General features: G+C 44.8%; 1 protein-coding gene across 4 annotated transcripts in view; it reads right to left on the reverse strand.

Moving 5' to 3' along the window:
• MPHOSPH9 (M-phase phosphoprotein 9) overlaps window positions 1-19,347 on the reverse strand; it is a 311,640-nt gene that overhangs the window by 43,074 nt on the left and 249,219 nt on the right. For all 4 annotated transcript variants that reach the window (XM_069214980.1, XM_069214979.1, XM_069214981.1 and 1 more), the window contains exon 21: window positions 6,090-6,190. In XM_069214980.1, the coding sequence (XP_069071081.1) occupies window positions 6,090-6,190 (101 nt within the window). The remainder of the gene's footprint in view (window positions 1-6,089; window positions 6,191-19,347) is intronic.

Raw genomic sequence — 19,347 nt, forward strand, 5'->3', positions numbered from 1 at the left:
CTTGTACTGTTCTGCTAGACTTTTCTCAAGAGTGGACTGCTTTATTTTACATGGTTAAAGGTCTAGAACCAAACAGTCACCCATGTGTGAGTGTACATTTACTTGTTAAATCCAAGTGGAAATATATTAACTTCTTCCCAGAAAATAAAAAATATATACATATAAATACTACTAATAAGTGCAGTGAAAGTTGATAGGTACAGACAGAAATGCAAAAAGAACAAAAAAAACAGGCTATTATCAAGTAGCTAACATGCATGAATGGGAGTCTAAGATAAAACTGGTTTGCACTCCTTGAAGACATAATGAGTTGTCATGAGTTGTCACACGATATCTTAGATAAGTGGTTCCCAACCTTCTGACTCCTGAGGACCCCCACTGAATCACTACTGGAAGCCGGGGACCCTCAATCAATTTGTACGATTTAAATTTCAAACATTAACAAAGTAGTTAGCAAAAAATACACAAACAAGTACACACCAAACAAATACTCGAATTACAAAAAATATAATGATTTTATATTGAAAAAATATGCAAAAATTTAAACATTTTACAGGGAAAGTTGGCGCTGCATCTCAGCGATTAACTTTTCAATGTTTGGTTTTATTCAGGAAAGCGGAGTCCTCAGGTCAGGTTCTACAATTCCCAAGCGATTTCTGTTTTTACTTTTTAGGTATATAAGATCTGGGAAAACTTTTTCACATAAGTATGTGCGGGGAAAAGAAGTTAAAACATAAAGGCTTCTCATCTCTTCATAGGATCTCTGTCACATGTAATTCATTTGTTTTATAGCACCCCTCCTACCGGTGTAGGGTGTCAGAGCACTTTACAGGGGACTACAAGGTGTTGGTTCAAGTCTCATCCACATTGCTAAGCATTTTCTAAAGGTGCTTGGTCTGGAGAAACACAAACTCAGGATTCAGAACATAATACAGTGGTTAGCGTTAACTTTAATAACAAGAATGTTTTTTTGCCCAAGCAAACCTTTTATAGCAGCATAAGGATAATGACAGATTGGGGGGAAAAACATAACTTTCTAATTTGTGCCATGCAGTGTGCATGCAGCTCTTTGATGGCAGTTCAAGCTCACTATGCTAGATTACGATTGTAACTTATGGACTGCACAGTAAACCACTGACATATGCACATACAATACTGTTCTTTTCATGATACACGTTCTTTGCAGCAGGCACATTGACCATCTACGCTATCTTAGATGAGTCAAGGCTGCCACTAGACAAAACTCCAATCTCCGTCTAACAGATACATTAATCCCCAGTTATCTTTATTCTTTTAATTTTTGCCTTATAAGCTGCTGGATGTACAACAAACTCTGCAGTGCTTTTCAAACTGCTGCACAAATAAAGTAATAAATATAAAAATACACATGTATTTCTGTCAACAGGCCCCAGCTGGAGAAGTGCCTTCCTGCTGGCCCAGGACTTCAGACCCCCTGGGAATGTGTCACCGATCCCTGGGGGTCCGCGGACCACAGGTTGGGATCTGCTGTCTTAGATCACCCAGTGTGTGTTAAATTGGCAGCAACATCAGATTCCAGAGTAGTAAAATTACATTTATGAAAAAAAAATCAAATTGCATGTAACTCTCCTAAGGACATAAAGCAAACCACCAAATATTACATTTTAAATTAAAGGATGTCCCACCAGCCGTGGCTGACAAATTAAAGACACCACATACTATCTTCTGTCTCCATTTATACAAGGAATCTGCTAAGAGACAAACCCATTTGGCTGTTTTCTACAGGATTTAATAACTAAATCGGTGCCAGATGAATGTTTACCCATTTAAAACATTTTTATTAAACTTTGTTATTTTTCCCTATACTTTCTCATAGGAAGAACTCTGCCATGTTGGCCTAGATCTGCACCTAAGTATAAAAAGTTAGTAGTAGAAACTTTACACTTGTAAATTCAGTCTTAGATGCCCCCACCTCCTGAGCTGAAGGGGTGGAGACATACAAGTCTACAATTAAGTACAAATCTACATTCTGATATGATGAACAGAGAACAAATGTAGACTTACACCAAGGTGCAGGAGTAGATATGCCTGGGAATATATATATATATATATATATATATATATATATATATATATATATATATACACATACACACACATACACATGTTATTGCACCTTTGTGCCCCTGGTTTACAGCAATAATACAAGCTGTGGGCAGTTACCACTGCAGATAGGGCCTAAGACTGCAGAACACCTGGCAGGTAGTATGACTTATGGCAGTAAAGATGGGCAATAAAGTTTAATCGGGGGGGTCAGTGATGTGGCTTTGGGTAACTCTGGATCACACCCACAGACCAGTAACTTTGTTGGTATTCACAAACATTCCCAAAGGCTTTGACATCCTAAATAGGCAGCCAGCATTACACGTGAAATGTTGGAAAGTGTGCAGTGAGGGATTGAAAGTTCATCACACACCTCCATAACTTCAAGTGAAGGGGCTTCTCCTCATGGAAGAAATGTCATGCTGTTGTGGAAAGCAATACAGCGTTGCAAGATCATTTGCAGTGCATGGGCGGGGCTATTTTACATATGAAAAGTACTCTGAACCATCACACTTTATATTATTTTTGTCACAGATTCAACGTATATAGACACCAATTTTTTGTTGTTATTTTTAGGTTGAGCGCACAAGCGCTCTGACCTCTTGTAAGTATTGTGGGTTTTTAACCACACCCATCTCACACCCATCACTTTCAGTCGTTCCTGGGCTTGCCTTTCAAAAATCAATTGATGTCATTGGTGAATACTTTAAATTTTTCAAGCCTTGCAGACTCCCCCTGTTACATTGGTTATTGCACGACTGCCGATATACTTCAGCGTGGGCAAACAATTTTTTTTCTTTTGTCCCTCCCATTCATGCTGCATGGCGGCCCTGGCACTGACAGCATGAACTTGATAAGCAGTACTGGACCGCTGGTCACATTGTTCACAGTTACCTCATCAGCGTAATTTCTTATGGCTCTCCCCTTAAAACACTTGAAATTGGTAAATGCTTTACGTAAAACAGAAAGTCTCAAAGCAAAAGATTCCCTCCTGGCACAACGGGAGAGCCGATACTACAATATTCACTGCACTCCGAAAACTCGCCCTATAATGATTTGCAATACATTACTTCCACACAGCATTTTGCTCATAACTCAGCCTGTGGTGGTCCTAGGACAATGGGACCACCTACAAAACTTTCAGCACAATGTGCTCTCTCTGTCTACATCATCTATGGGTCCCCACACTAGGTTAGTGTGGTCCCCCAAAAAATAACCCCTCCCATTATTCAATGTCTTTTTAAGTGTTCTCATGGCTGGATGTTTTGTTTTACAGCTGGGAATGGATTGTGTTTTAATGGCCTTGTTTGTAATATCTTTGCAGTAGGCATGCAACCCCTGAAAATCATTAACGCACTATGCCCTCTAGGGGCTAAATATATGGTTATACTGCATTATTTAATACCATTTTCTTTTTGTGTGGTTATGCCCTCTAGGGGCTAACTATACAGTTACATGAAAATGTTTCTTCCAAATGCTATTTTCTTTGTGGTGTCCTGTAGGGGCTGTCCTGAGCATTACAGTCGTATCAATATACTAAAATATTTGTGGAACAGAAACTTGCCCCATAGGCCCTCATTCTGACCTTGGCGGGCGGCGGAGGCCGCCCGCCAAAGTCCCGCCGTCAGGTTACCGTTCCGCGGTCGAAAGACCGCGGCGGTAATTCTGACTTTCCCGCTGGGCTGGCGGGCGGTCTCCTTCAGACCGCCAGCCAGCCCAGCGGGAAAGAGGCTTCCACGATGAAGCCGGCTCGGAATCGAGCCGGCGGAGTGGAAGCTGTGCGACGGGTGCAGTTGCACCCGTCGCGTATTTCACTGTCTGCGCAGCAGACAGTGAAATACATGTAGGGGCCCTCTTACGGGGGCCCCTGCAATGCCCATGCCAGTGGCATGGGCACTGCAGGGGCCCCCAGGGGCCCCGCGACCCCCCCCTACCGCCATCCGGATCTCGGCGGTCCGACCGCCGGGATCTGGATGGCGGTAGGGGGGGTCGGAATCCCCGCGGCGGTGCAGCAAGCTGCGCCGCCGCGGAGGATTCAATGGGGCCGCGGTACACTGGCGGGACCCCGCCAGTGGTGCCGGTCCGACCGCGGCTTTACCGCCGCGGTCGGAATCCCCATTGGAGCACCGCCGGCTTGTCGGCGGTGCTCCCGCGGTCCTCCGCCCTGGCGGTCAAAGACCGCCAGGGTCAGAATGAGGGCCATAATGTTTTACAGGCATTACTTTTACAAAACATTTTTTCTCATAACACAGCCCGCGGTGGCCCTAGGACAATGGGATCACGTTCAACACATTAACCACACTGTGCTCTTTCTGTCTACATTATCTCTGGGTCAACCCACTATGTTAGTGGGGACTCCAAAATAATAACCCCTACAACCATTCATTATCTTTTAAAGCTCCCTCATGGCTGAAACTTTTGTTTTACAGCTAGAAGTTATGTTTTATGGGCCTTGTTTGTGGTATCATTGGACTAAGCCTGCTAGTCCTGAAAATGTGTAATGCATTATGAACTCTAGAGGCTAAATATACGGTTACACCTCATTACTTTCTACAATTTTTTTCATGTGGTTATGCTCTCTAAGGGCGGACTGTATGGTTACATGACCATGTTTCTTGCAAATGCTAATTTTATTGTGGTGTCCTCTAGGGGCTGTTCGGAGCATTTCAGTCAACATAATATCTGCTTCACGAAAACCCACCACATAATGCTTTGCAGGGCTTTATTTTACAAAACATTGTTGTTCATAACTCAGTTTGTTGTGGTCGTAGGACAATAAGACCACCTTCAAAATGCTCTGTCTGTATCATGTCTGGGTCCCCACATTAGGTTAATAAAAAACCTCAAAATAATAACCCTTCCCACCATTCAGTGTTTTTCAAGCTTTCTCATGGCTAGAACTTTCATTTTTACAGCTGGGAGATGCTTTGTTTTAAAAGCCTTGTTTGCAGTTTCATTGCAGAAGGCCTGCTAGCTCTAAAATCGCCCTATTAGGGTTACATATATGGTTACACTGCATTACTTTCTCCACTTTTTTTCATGGGGCTAACAATATGGTTACATGACCATACTACTTACAAATGATATTTTTGTTATGGTGCCCTCTAGGGGCTGTTTAGGGCATTACAGTCTAATGCCAAAACGTTATTTCTGTTAAAGATTTATATGATAATTGTATATGTTTTCTCTCCTTATTACAATTATGATCGTGATTCAGGCTAATTTAACATCCTTATTACACTATGATTGTTTGAACACTCTTGATAGGTTTGGGTGACCCTTCTAGTTTATTTCTCCTCTGTGGCTTTCTTGTGGCTTTTTTGGGGGAATTGTGTTAGCCTGCAAGCAACTCTGATGGTGGGGTGGTGAAAGTGGAATTCGATTGGAATTAGCATGGCAGATTTAAATTAGGATAGTAAATGGCAACATTTTCATTTTTGCTGCAGATCGAGGAAGAAGGTAAATGGAATTGCTTTAGTTATACGCAGGGCCACTGGAATTATATGGTAGAAAAAGATGAAATTATGAGGCAGGGTTGACCAATTTATGTGGTAAGAAAAGTCCAGGTATGAATTCACAATGCCAATAGCTCCAACTCAAGCAAATGTGAGACCTGTTGCATTGTAAATGCTTGTTTCTATTGCATCAGGCTTTTTTTTTTTTTTTTTACAAGTTGGGACTTAAACGGCAAGCCAGACCTTTTTGCTTTGCGAAAGGCTTGTTTAACAACAGTTGCTCAAGTTTACACCAATCAAGAAACTTTGTAGGTTTCTCTCGTACGATCAAATGATCACAGAGCTCAGCTACAGGGAAGTGGATAAACTCTGGGCGTATTGTCATAATCCGAAACCCTGGTTCAGGGCATTGATTCCAACAGATATTAGACACATTTTATATCACTGCTGGGTTCGCGGCCACCTGCACAGTTGTGCTAAGGGCTGACAATCATTCAAAAGGAGAATATAACCTTGTGAGGCACGTTTATGATGCGATAGGTCACAGCGTACCTTCGTGATCATCACGTGAATTGAAGTGAAGTTTTTTTCTGGGACTCCGCCCTTGAAAAGACGGTGGAGAATTATGTTGATCATCCACGAACACATCAAATCTGTTGGAAACGAAATAAAAAAAGAGAACAATATGAAATGGTGACATTTAGCTACTACTACAGATATTTATTTAACCACAGATTCATAATAATGAAAACGTTACCAGTAACCAAAGGTTTGTGGCTGAAAAATATTTCTGATTCACATTCTCAGCCTCATCACTCCATCTGTTGTTTATCTAAGGTTTTTAAGCGTCTACAATAGACAGAATCGGTATGACTCAAGATGGTGTTGGCTCAAAGCCCACAGACGACATCTTCAGCTGGTTGTTTTTTACAACACAGTGTTCTGAAGCATAATAAAACAGGTATGTCTTCAACCATCTGTAACCAGGAGCAACTGACCTTCACTTGCTCTCCTTGATTTCCATTACTTTTTTGTAACTTGGGCCCATGAGAGTTTCAATAGTGCAACAGACTTGACAAGCTCTGAACAGTTGAGTTGGAAGCTCTGCACCAAAGCCTTTTCATAGCAGCCAGAAAGGAGAAAGGGTTAACAATGGAATACATTGAAACAGAGAGGGCACTTAAGGGCGGAATAAGCGATTTAATGTCTTTTTTAGCAGATGCAGATAAAGTGGTTTCTTCGGATTACATTTTTGCAGGCTAGCAGGAGTTTTCCCAGCAGTAACAGCATGAAGTATTACAGGGAACAGTGGACAAATCTGTGCTGCTGAAGTCACACTTCAGTTTGCCAATATTGGTATCGCTACTAGCCTGAAAACATGATTCAGATGAGAGGATCGGACTGAAAATATACCTTCTTGTGTAAACACGCGAGACAGCACACTAAAAGCTTTCCTTGGGACCACACACCACATAGCCTCTCAAAAGCAGAGTTTTTGACGAAGGTAGTGGGAACCTAGGAACAATACATCATACGTGAACTTCAGATGTGTCCTCACAAAACCTTTACTGAGTCTAAAATTAGACTACAGAGCAGAAGCACATTGCAGTCAAATTTTTGACATGTAATCCACTAACTGCGAGTCTGTTTCCACTTTGCCCCTGACACAACGATCTACGAAAACCGCAAAGTAATAGTTGAAGAGTGCCAGCTTTGAAAGACAGAGAACACCATAGAGAATGGTTATGCAATTGAAAGCATTTAAGCACAATGTAATCTTTAACACAATTCAACTGAACCAAAATAAGAATTATTGTAAGAGAGGAATGCTCCAAACAGCACTTCAATATTTTAATATGAGCTGCACATTCACAACATAGATTTAAGGACCTTTAGGCTGTTCAATGGTCAGGTATTGTCGCCCAGCGCAGACATCATCGAAGGAGGTCGGGAGGGCAGCAATGAATGCCCAGAGCTGATAGGCTGCCAATATAGCCGAGGTGGACGGAGAAATGACCCACAGGAATGACAACCATGATATTACCGCTGTCTGTCTTCCAGACAACCACTCTATTAAAAACTATGGGCCTGATTTAGATATTGGCAGATGGGTTACCAGTTGCAACGGTGACGGATATCCTGTCTGCTGAAATCTAAATCCAATAGGAAATAATAGGATTTATATTTCGGGCGAGGGGATATCCATCACCGTTGTGAAGAAGCAACCCATCTGCCAATATCTAAATCAGGCTCTTTGACATTTGTTAAATAAACATGCCATACAGGTGGCTAGAGAACAGGTAATTGCATCCACAGAGCTAAGACTGGTAACAGTTCAGCTTTTGCATCAGCTTTAGTGCAAATAATTTTAGTTTCCATCTGCTCTCCCTCCTGTGATGCTGCTACTGCCACTTCAGGAGGTGTGTGGGTAACATATCAAAATCACCGGCGCTATAGTGTAGGCAGTCAATTTCGAGAGGACCTTTGGAACATCATTCAGCATTGAGGCAATTTAAGAGGTTTGTAGCATTAAGGGGTTGATTTTGAGGCATCACTCGATGTCGAGAGACAATCTGACATTAGTGGGGTCGGTCTCCAATGTCTAGAGTGAGCCCCTGCCTTGAATAAAGAGGGGTGGGCTTCAAAGTTACAAACTTAGAAGAGGATTAGTCACCGTACACAATCTCGTTGAACACCAGCAGATGATAGTTAACTGAGGATGATATCCAACCAGTCTTTCTAGTGTATTTAGGCTCCCCCAAAAAAGCCCAGCCTCCTTCTAAATGCCTGACATCTGTAAATCTGCATCCTGTTTCACCTTTGCAGAGGACACAAGACATCTAAGTCTACTAGTTGTAAATGGTACAGGCTTTCTCCTCAACATTCCAACATCTTCAGTATCACTTCAGGCAATATCATCAAGGGTTCTCGAATTGTTGATCTTATCTAATTTAGCAAATTGTCCAATGGAGCTGCAAAATAGTTCAACGTTCAGACATTATTGCTGAAGGTGACCACATTTGTAATTGTTTAAAAAATCCAAATTAAGCCTCAGGCTTGACCAGTGGTTGCCTTGATAAGGGGCTTGTTGGACTTCATGATGGACCCTCTTGCAAATCCTTTGTCTGTGTGCCCTGCAAAGAGGCAGCTAGAGAACAAATTCCGACCTGCACATTACAATCCAAAGTTCCTTAGAGAATTAGATATAGCTGATGCTCTGGCGGTAGTGTTTGCAAAGAAAAAAATAAATGTGGTGAGTTCTACTCCTTTATACCTGCCAGATAAAGAAAGCAGATGATGGGACTCCCTGGGCAACAATGTTTGTCGGAAGTCGGTCGGCATTGACAGAGTAGCTAGTTGTGCTGCACTTCTAAGCTGCTTTGATAGGTCCCCTCAGGGATTCCTTGACCCAGTTTCTGGAGTTTCTCCCATGACAGTAAACCATGGATTCCCTCAGGTTGACTGAAAAAATAGAACTCAGGGTGATGGCAGCAAGAGGCGCCAGGATGAGTGGCCATAAGGCTGACAGCACACCTCTGAGCTTCCAGGGTTCTTATCCTTTACTTTTTTTTTTAAACCACAAAGAACATAACTTACTAAACATGCATACATCTAGATAGCGTGAAACAATGTATGGATGGTAAGGCTAGGCAAAAGACTCCACAGGGGGTCAGTGCGGTCTTAGTTGCTTTGTGGTGGTAGAAGTCCAGAAAGACCCCAAGAGAGGATCCTGACAAACAACCCTGGAAAGTGGTGCTGAAGAAAGCAAAGTTCAGGACCTGGTCACATTTCAGGAAGACTCTGGTAAAATACCTGCAGAGTATACACATTTGTAGGGCCTGGTGTGAGGCCCAGACACCGCCATTAAGAGATTCTTTAATGCACAGGCAAGGAGGGTATGGGTAGCATGACAACTCTCTGGAAACATGATCAGAGAAAATCAAAGATCATTTAAACTTCTGTTCTGTACATTGCAGGTCAGAGTAAGCAGCCAAGTATAAGATTCTAAGCAGATTTTGAATTGAGAACATGTTTATTTCTGGTAAATACCAGATATTTATGTTTTATTTATTGATGTGTGGTTTTCTTAGCACAAACCAAGCCCCAGGTGGTGTTACAGACTTCACAGAGTAAGTAAAGCAAATTTAGCCTGGCATACAAAGATAATTATGTGTAGATAGTACTTCTATTTTTTTCATGGTGCAGGTGTAGATTGCAGCATAGGTGGGAGAAGGAAAATTTTACTTATCTAGTAACTATCTGTTAGTAGCCTCTAGTGCTGTAGAGACACGTGCTATGCACACTCCCCCCATTTAGTATTGGGAGTGCATGTTTTTCTTTGAAGTATTGGTTTTGATGTGGGTCATGATACCCTCCTGAAGCCCACAATCCTTCAGGACGAGTTGGACTGTATTTTCCCCCCAAAGGGTGACTGAAAGAAAAGGGAACGAAGCGAAGGAGAACAGTAAATGTTTACAGGTGAAGTGTGAAATAATGTATAATGTATGTAATGTAAATATCAGAGACGTGAACTTGCATCTGGGGAGCGTGCATGTGAATCTACAGCACTACATGCTACAAACGCTCACAAGGTTAGTAACATTTTTCCATTTATAATATATATAGCTGTATATGACATGCTTTGCATACACTGAAATAGCAGTGCTCGCCCCCCAAAGCATTAGCTTGCGAGCAGATGTCTTAAACAATGTTTTTAAGGACAGTTTGCTCAAATTATGCCTCTTGTCTGGGATTAATGTGCATACACAGTAGCTTTGCGAAGGTGTGTGGTGTGGACCACGTAGCAGCCATACTGAGGTCTGCAAGTGATATGTTCACAAGGAAGGCCACTGCAGCTCCTTTTTTGAGAGTAGATTGTGCTCTTGGCAAAGTAAGGAGAGTATGTTTTGCTTTAGCATTGCACACCTAAATGCACTTTACTATCCATTGTGCAAAAGCTGACTTGGAGATTGTGTTTCCCAAGTGGGTTGTTGCAAATGCAACAAAGAGTTGCTTTGCCTTGGAAATGCACTGGGTTCTTTCACTATAATAATACATTGGATCTCTCTTTACACCTAATGCATACATTGCTATTTCTACCACTAAGAGTGTTTAAAGAAAATAGACAAGTCAGTAAACTGGCTGACATGGAATAGTGGGACAATCTTAGGCAGGACAACATTATCTCTATGCCCCTGAACGAAAGACTCCTAGACTGTTAAAGCCAGTAATTCACTAACTTTGCATAAGGAATTGATACCTACCGGAGAGGCTAGTTTCCGTGAGATGTACTGCATCTTGCAACCTGTAATGACTCAGAAGGTCTGGTGAAGACTACAATAAGGCCTGGCCTGGCAGTTCGGGCTGGACTGTTCCCATGAGGAACAGGGTCAAGACTGATTTGCATATGGCTGTGTCTAACCTGGGGTGGCATGGTGAGCAAAAGAACGATGGATTAAACCCAGATCTGTGACTGGGGGTGAGTGTCTGCATTGTTCAGCACTCCGTCCATCATCCTTTTGTGTTGCTAAAGTTGCCCTAAGTGGGAAGGGTATGCCCAGACATGGGTCCTTTGCTCACTGTGCCACTGGATTCAAGCTAGTCTGGCTGATGAAGGGTGATACCCTGAAACCGGTCCCAGGATGCTTGTTTCCGGTCTGGGGAGGACCTGGCTTGGCAGTTCGGGCTGGACTGTTCCCATGAGGAACAGGGTCAAGACTGATTTGCAAATGGCTGGGTCCAACCTGGGGTGGCACGGTGAGCAAAACGATGAATTAAACTCAGATCTGTGACTGGGGGGTGAGTGTTTACATTGTTCAGCACTCCGTCCATCATCCTTTTGTGTGACTACAATAAGGCCCCACACAGAAACCAATGGTGTCTCTAGAGAGAAAACTCTTTAAGGACTTGCATAAATGCATTAACTACTATAATCCTAAATACAGATCTATGTTGTCTATCCTGTATGTAAGCAGCTACCAGTGCTAAAAGGAGCTTCATAAGATTGTATGCAAACTCTGATTTGTATAAATGTTATAGTCCTAAACCGATGCTTGCAGAGTGTGTGTGTGCCTACTGATGTTGTACTGAACAAATAATTTCCTTTCTGCAGCATAGCAGGCTTGTGGGCAAGTCTGAGTTTCTTGCATAATGAGCATACAGTCCTCTGGGACTTCAGATAAGCAAACTCTTCAGGTGCTAAATTGCAAGATTAATTCCTATGAGATTTGGATGTCTCCTTGTTGCAGTCACGTGGAGTATCATGACTGTCTTGCCCACATTGAAGCAATAAGTATGAGTGTCATGGAAGTTTGTCACACCTTCTTCACTTCCTTGGACCAGTTAATCCATAGAGCTTTGACCACAGACTGTGGATGTGGGTAGCTGGAGGCAAAACTTGGGCATTTTGCATTTACTCCTGTGGCAAACAGACTGTCTGTGGGCGTCCCACATTTCTGAAAGTTCTGCTTAAGTATTCAGAGATTCATCTCTCATTCATGTACCTGTTGATGCGTCCTACATAACAGGACCGCAAAGCCATTGTCCACCCCCAGCAGATGCTCTGCTGAAAGCAAAACTTGGTGTCTAATGGCCAAGTGCCTTATCGGCTGTGCCAATGTTGACAGGTGAAACTAGTGATGTGGATGCAGTACATCATAGTAATGTTGCTCTTTGGTACAAGAACTGTAGTGCTGAGAATCCATAAGTAAAACGCTTCGAGTTCCAATTTGACTAGTATTAGCTTCAATAAATTGTTGTGTTTATGTTTTTGCAACCAGGTTCCCTGAAAAGTCCAAGTTACGCAGATACACTTCCCACCCCGAGAGTGAGGCTTCTGTGGTAATGATCATCTCTGATTGAGGGTCAAGAAACAATCTGCCCAGTAACAAGTTCTTGCTGTTCCAGCATTGTAGATCGTGCCATACCAACACTAGATCTTCCAAGTGACCCGCCACATGTGACCATTTTCTGCAGACACTCCTGAAATGGGCACATGTGTATGCAGGTGTTCAGAGCTACCGTAATGCACAATGACATTGTCTCAACCAATTTCATGATCATTCTCACTGTTAGAGGATGCAGAGTCTGGTAAAGGGGAGCAGCCTCTGAAATACATTCACTCCATCTGGTTTAGGACCGGCTTTCCCTGTCTGTCACCGAGTCCAGGACAGCTCCCAAAAGCGGTTGGATCTCTTTCAATATGTGGTTGGCATAGCAGATGGCATCTGGACATCCAAATACAGGAATACATTAATGATTTGCTGCAACCACCAATAGACATTTAGTGAATTCCCTTGGGCTGTTGTGACCTCAAAGGGTAACACTTTGAATTGATAGTGTTACCCACTTACAACAAGTCTAAGGTAGGAATTATTCACCAGATGGACAGGAATTTGAAAGCAGACGTCTCCTTCAAAGAGAGGGTCACAATATGATCTACTTTGGAAAGCAGCGTAGTGACATCTTGCAGGGTTGTCATCTTTAAGACCTCCCACAATATGCAACAGATTAACAGCTGGATTAACAGCCTACTGTCTCCAGTCTTTCTTTAGGATGAGGAAGTATTCCCTTTGACTACTTTGATGCGGAGGAAGAGGGTCTATAGCACCATTGTTTAGAAGTGCCTATAACTCATCTTGCAGCAGTCTTTAATGTCCCTAGCTGATTTTGTGACACTGAGGTGGGATGCTTGGTGGTGTGGAACCCCAAGCAGTACAGTATCCTTGTTAGACATATGACAGGACTAATTTCTCTGAAGATATTTCTCCTATTGTAGAAGGAATAACTCGTATCCTTCCCCTGACCAATGCTGTGTAAGTGCGGGCAACTGACTACTTGGAAGGAGTGGCGCCCCAGCTGTCTCAACTACAACTGCTGCTGCCTCTAAAGCCTCCTTTGGAATAGGTTTTCTGAAGTTGGCCCTACTGAAATGGCTGTTGAAAGTCAGAGCACTGATGTTGCCACCACCTCCTTAGCACTCCCATCAGCTGTTGGTTCAGAAAACAAATTTTACCAGTCTGACTTTAGAAAGCTCATATGGCCTTGGCTGTGTCAGTTCTCCTTTTATATGTTTCCATCATGGTGTCTACCTGTGGGGACATTGATATTGTGCTGCTGTACCTTGGGATGGAATCCCGACACCCAAAGTCATATATGTCTTCTTAGGCTAGCCTAGCTGATTAAGGGTGATACCCTGAAACCGGTCCTAGGATGCTTGTTTCCGGTTCAGGGAGGACTTGCCCTGGCAGTTCAGGCTGGACTGTTCCCATAGGGAACAGGGTCAAGACTGATTTGCATATGGCTTGGTCCAAACTGGGGTGGCATGGTGAGCAAAAGAACGATGGATTAAACCCAGATCTGTGACTGGGAGTGAGTGTTTAAAAAGTTTCAACACTCCGTCCATCATCCTTTTGTGTTGTTAAAGTTTCCCTAAGTGGGAAGGGTATGCCCAGGCGCGTGCCCTTGCTCACTGTGCCACTGGATTCAAGCGAGCCTAGCTGATGAAGGGTGATACCCTGAAACCAGTCCTAGGATGCTTGTTTCAGTCCAGGGAGGACCTGGCCTGGCAGTTCAGGCTGGACTGTTCCTATGGAGAACAGGGTCAAGACTGATTTGCATATGGCTGGGTCCAAACTGGGGTGGCATGGTGAGCAAAAGAACGATGGAATAAACCCAGCTCTGTGACTGGGGGTGAGTGTTTGAAAAGTTTCAACACTCCATCCATCATCCTTTTGTGTTCTTAGGATGACACCTGTGTTCATCTCCCTGTAGGCCATGTCTGACGCATATAAGGCACAATGTATGATAGCAGTAAACTACGGGCAGATGTTCACAAGCTGCTCCATCTCCTCCCAACGGTAACAGTCATTCGTTGAGAGAATGCTGAGTTGGTAGGCCACTGTTTCGCCACTCCTATAACCTCTTTTCCTGCCTTACCAGTCTTGTGGCTCTTCTTATATAGACACAGAGCATCTCCAGTTGCCTGAACAAAATCTGTCCTTTTTTTTCCATAACAAATTTTATCGGGTCTTTGCCAGCAAAAGGACCCAGGCTGGTCATACACATACACATACACAGGAACCTTCAGAATGGAACCCCAAAAACATGTAAAACAAAAACATGTTCACCAAAAACTCCTAGCTACCCCCCCACCACCACCCTAAAGCAGTGTCTAAAATTTTATACAGTTGCAGTTCTAGATCTTGTTGCATTACCCTGTATATCTTGGCCATAGTGTCTGATTTCAGCATCCAATTGTAGATCGGCCATTTGAACAGGCTCCAAGAACAAGCCTTGATAATCTTCCCACTTCTGCCAAATCTTTTGATGTTTCTGTGGGCAACACCTAGCCCAGAACACTGCTATCCCCAGCCCCATACAGAATGCTATCCCGCGCTTCCATGCAGCCTGGGACGGTCGTACACTGGCTATCCATTGTAGAGTGATATCCCTTTCGCCAGCATGAACCCAAGAGGGAGAGGATATAGCGCAGTGGTCAGAGTGACCACCTCAGAAATTAGCGATCCAGGTTCGAGCCTCGGCGTCAGTGCCACGTCCTGTGATTCTGAGCAAATCACTTAATCTCCCCATGCCCATAGACAGCGCATTGAGACCCTTACGGGTGATAAGCAGCGCTATATAAATCCGCATTGGTGCGTGGCCAAGATGGAGACCAGAGCAGAAGCTTAATAATCAGCTTCACTCCAGGTCCATCTAATATCCTGATGTAGTAGCCCCACCCAGGCCCCCAGCTGACTGGAAAAGTAACCGCTTGAGGTCCGTAACCAACGGACCGCCTGATGACGCCAAACACACGAGGTAGAATGGCACAACGTGCAGGACAGCAGGAACTGGGCCCGAGCACAGCACGAGGCAGCCATTCCCAGCGAGGAAAGGAACGGCGGGGCCTAGCTGTGGCCTCTTGCGCGGAGAACCCAGAAGAAGCCAATACCTACCCGGTGAGTGGCAGAAGGTGGCGGAGACCAGGAGGGGCCCATGTGGCCCCCAGCTGCAGGGGATGTGGCCATGGTGGAGGAGCGGCCGCAGTGCACAACTTCATGGGGAGGCACAGAGAGCGGAGAATAAAACCAAGGAGGCAGAACAGTAGCCGCACTGGAGATCCTGACTGGGGACCCTGATCCAAATACAGAAACAGAGGCGAGATCTATGCGCAGGATCGAATGTGCACCTTATGATTTGACCCTCGGGCAGCAGTGATAGTCTGGAGGCCGTGATCCACGAATCCCACAGGCCACGAGGGTGGGATTACCCAACCGGAGGGACTTGCAATCGAAATAAAACTGCCTAACCTCAACACACTGATTGCTTACCGAGGACCATTGCCACTTTAAAATAAACTAACGCCAACACGGCACACCGTGCCCCAGAAACTCTAACAATGGAGTGGATACCGACATGACCACTCCATACATTTATAGCCCCAGCTGGGAAACAGAAACAAGGGAGATTTTAACTCATCGCCCTGTAGACTGCCAAAAAGCGCAACTGGGCAAAACACCGGAAGGGAGCCCACACTTGCATAACTAGCATACACCACGCATTCACATCAGCTGCCGAGACGGAGCCCGCAGCAGGCTCCGGGGCCAGGAGGACCCATCGTGGATGACGCCAGGCACCCACAAGCGGCAGCAACAGACACAGAACAGCGTGTCTCGGGATAGTGGGGCCAGAACTTGTGGTTTGAAACCATCAGACACTGGAATTGCTCGACCACAAAATGGTGAAACCAAAGGCAGAAAAGCTCTCCCTACCCTCAAAAGGGACAACGCCAACATCGCTTACAGCTAAGGGGGGGAAGACATCGCCACACTCCAGCAAATGAACACTATGCTCCAAGCCCACTCTACTAAATTCGAAAAGCTACTGCAGGTCGTATTGGGCACTAAAACCGCTCAAGAGATCAAAGTGTGATACTGTGTCACAAGAAGTAAATCTACCTCGTGTGGACCAACGAAAACTGTCAGAAAGAGTGGACGACACTGAGTCAACCTTGGCGTCCATGCACCCACCAGTACAGGAACTCTGTATTCAGATAAAACAACTGCAAGAGGAGGTCACAACCCTGCAACAAAAAGCAGAGGATGCAGAGGGGAGATCGCGCAGAAACAATGTTCGCTTCCTAGGGTTCCCGGACTGCGCAGAAGAACCTAATGCCAAACTGTTCCTAGAGAAATGGCTGACGACCACAGTGCCAGGAAACAAAATACCAGTCCTCTTTTCCATTAAACTAGCACACCGAATCCTAGGCAGACCAGCTTCACCTGGTGCCTCATGAAAGCCACTTGTAGCCCGGCTCCTCAACTTTTGGGACAGAGATCTTATCCTTCAGAACTTCCGGACGAAGGGCTTCCCAGATGTAGACACAGATAGATCCCACCCTCCCCTACCCGTGGCACCCAGTAGAATTATCACACAAGGACTTTGCTCATGGATGTCTGATAGAGGTCTACGTGATATATGGCGCTTAAAACATCCCCAAAAACGGGAGTACTCTTTTTACTCCCCTGTACATAGACTGCACACCAGAATAAATCTGATACTCGGACCAACATGCCTGGGACAAGATGTCCTGGAGGGGGAATACATGGCTAGGACACTGTCGGACCATTGCCTTCTCATGATTGGTCTTCAGTGGGGCAGATTGCACACAAACATACCAATGTGGTGTTTACAACCATCAGTGCTTACTGACCCTCCGTTACGTCAGGAGTTGGCTAAAAGCATCAGCAGTTATTTCAAGCACAACAAGCATATGGCCTCCTTGCAAGCTGTAGATTGGGACGCTCACAAAGTGGTTGTGCGGGGTCACTGCCGCAGGGGGAGTCAAGTGCATTCTGATGCACAAACTACTTGCACTAGAGATGGACTTGCGCGCCATTGAAAGAGGTGTGGCACAGGGCACAGCGGACCCAGACACACCCTGTGAATTACGTGCAAAACATAAAGATGCTGACTCATGCCTGCATACACATGATTATAGAGATTACATCACTAGATTACATGCAGAGGGGGACCCCCGTCCAGTAGGCTGCCAGCATGGGTAGTTAATAGCGGACAGAACCACACTCTCATTGGTGCTATTAGCTCAGAGACGGGTGACATGGTTAACTCTCACGTGCTATAAATGAAACTCTTATGGATTACTACTGCATGTTATATACAGTAGGGCCAATACCCACCACAACACAATTAGAAGACTTCTTTACTAACCTTCCACTGACCCAACTCACCCTCCTACAAAAAACGGAGCTTGATGAGCCCATAGACATAGAAGAGATCCGTACTTCATTGCAACCATTGGCACACAATAAAGCGCCTGGAACGGATGGATTACCAGCAGAGTACTACTAAACTTTCTCGGCTCACCTAGCGGGTCCATTATTGGAGGTGTTGAATGAAGCAAAATATCTGGGCATTCTTACAGAATCCCAGTGTGAAGTGCTTATAGTAGCCCTACCTAAACCAGGCCGCGACCCACAGGATGTGCGCTCATATAGACCCCTCTCGCTACTCAAATTAGATTGTCAAATATTGGGCAAAGCACTTGCCAACAGGCTATCCCCACTGATTGGTCACTTAATCCACGAATACCAGTCGGGATTCATTCCAGGACAAAACACCTTCCAGAACATCAGAAGGTTCTTATGCCTATTGCATGGTACCCCCAAAGGGAAGCATGATAGAGTAGCAATGTCACTGGACACTGAAAAGGCCTTCAATACCCTTAGATGGCCCTTATTGAAGGCGACACTGAGATACATGGGCTTTAGCTCCGGCTTCATGGAATGGATTAACACACTGTACTGTAACCCTACCGCCTAGGTGAAAACTAGCTGTGTTATTTCAGTGAGCTTCCCAATCCATAGGGGCACCAGACAGGGATGCCCACAATCACCACTATTGTTCGCAACAGCAACTGAGCCCCTGGCAGCATGTCTTCATCTGCGTGGTCGGCAGTGGGGGATCATGGAGCTAGACATTCCTCACATTATCTCCCTTTACACAGATGATGCATTAATATATCTACGTGAGAGTGATTCAATCCTACCGGAGGTCGTACGACTCCTTGAAACTCTTGGGGACTTATCCGGCCTACAGGTGAGTTGGGCGAAATCATGCCTGTTCCCACTGACACCCATCCCAGAACATTTACGGCCTACACTCCCGGTGTACCGACTGTCCTGGAGGCACGTCACCTTTAAATATCTAGGCATTTAAATATATCACACCACAGAAGACCTCAGGGAAGGTAAACTAGGAAGGGCGATGCGCTCGATCCACAGATCACTGGTATTCTGGGGATCGCTACCATTATCACCCCTGGGACGTGTGGCAATAGCAAAAATGATAGTGCTCCCCAGGCTGATATATTACTTCACAGTGCTCCCACTGGTGTTGCCCCGCTCAATGGAATGACGATAGACTTGATTTGGGAAAGCTACCATGCACCAACCGCTAGAGGAGGGAGGTCTAGGCATGCCTAATTTTGAATTATATTACGCAGCGGCGCAACTCCAAAGTCCACTAACCTGGCTCCGGACAACACTCACAGCAGAGAAAACAATGGTGCAGGACAGACTGGGTCGCACAAATGTGCTGACATGGCTGTCACATCACACATGCCCTCCCTCACACAGAAACACTTTGATGGACACAGCCGACCATGCATGCTGGCATAGATTTGTACAGAAAGGGGGCCCACAACCGCTGTATTCTCCTAAGATCCCACAACTGGGTATGCAGGGCACAGGGGAAATATACACGCACAATGCAATGGGACCCTGGCTAG

The sequence above is a fragment of the Pleurodeles waltl genome, chromosome 11 (assembly GCF_031143425.1).
Source record: "Pleurodeles waltl isolate 20211129_DDA chromosome 11, aPleWal1.hap1.20221129, whole genome shotgun sequence".
In the NCBI taxonomy this organism is placed as follows: Eukaryota; Metazoa; Chordata; class Amphibia; order Caudata; family Salamandridae; genus Pleurodeles; species Pleurodeles waltl.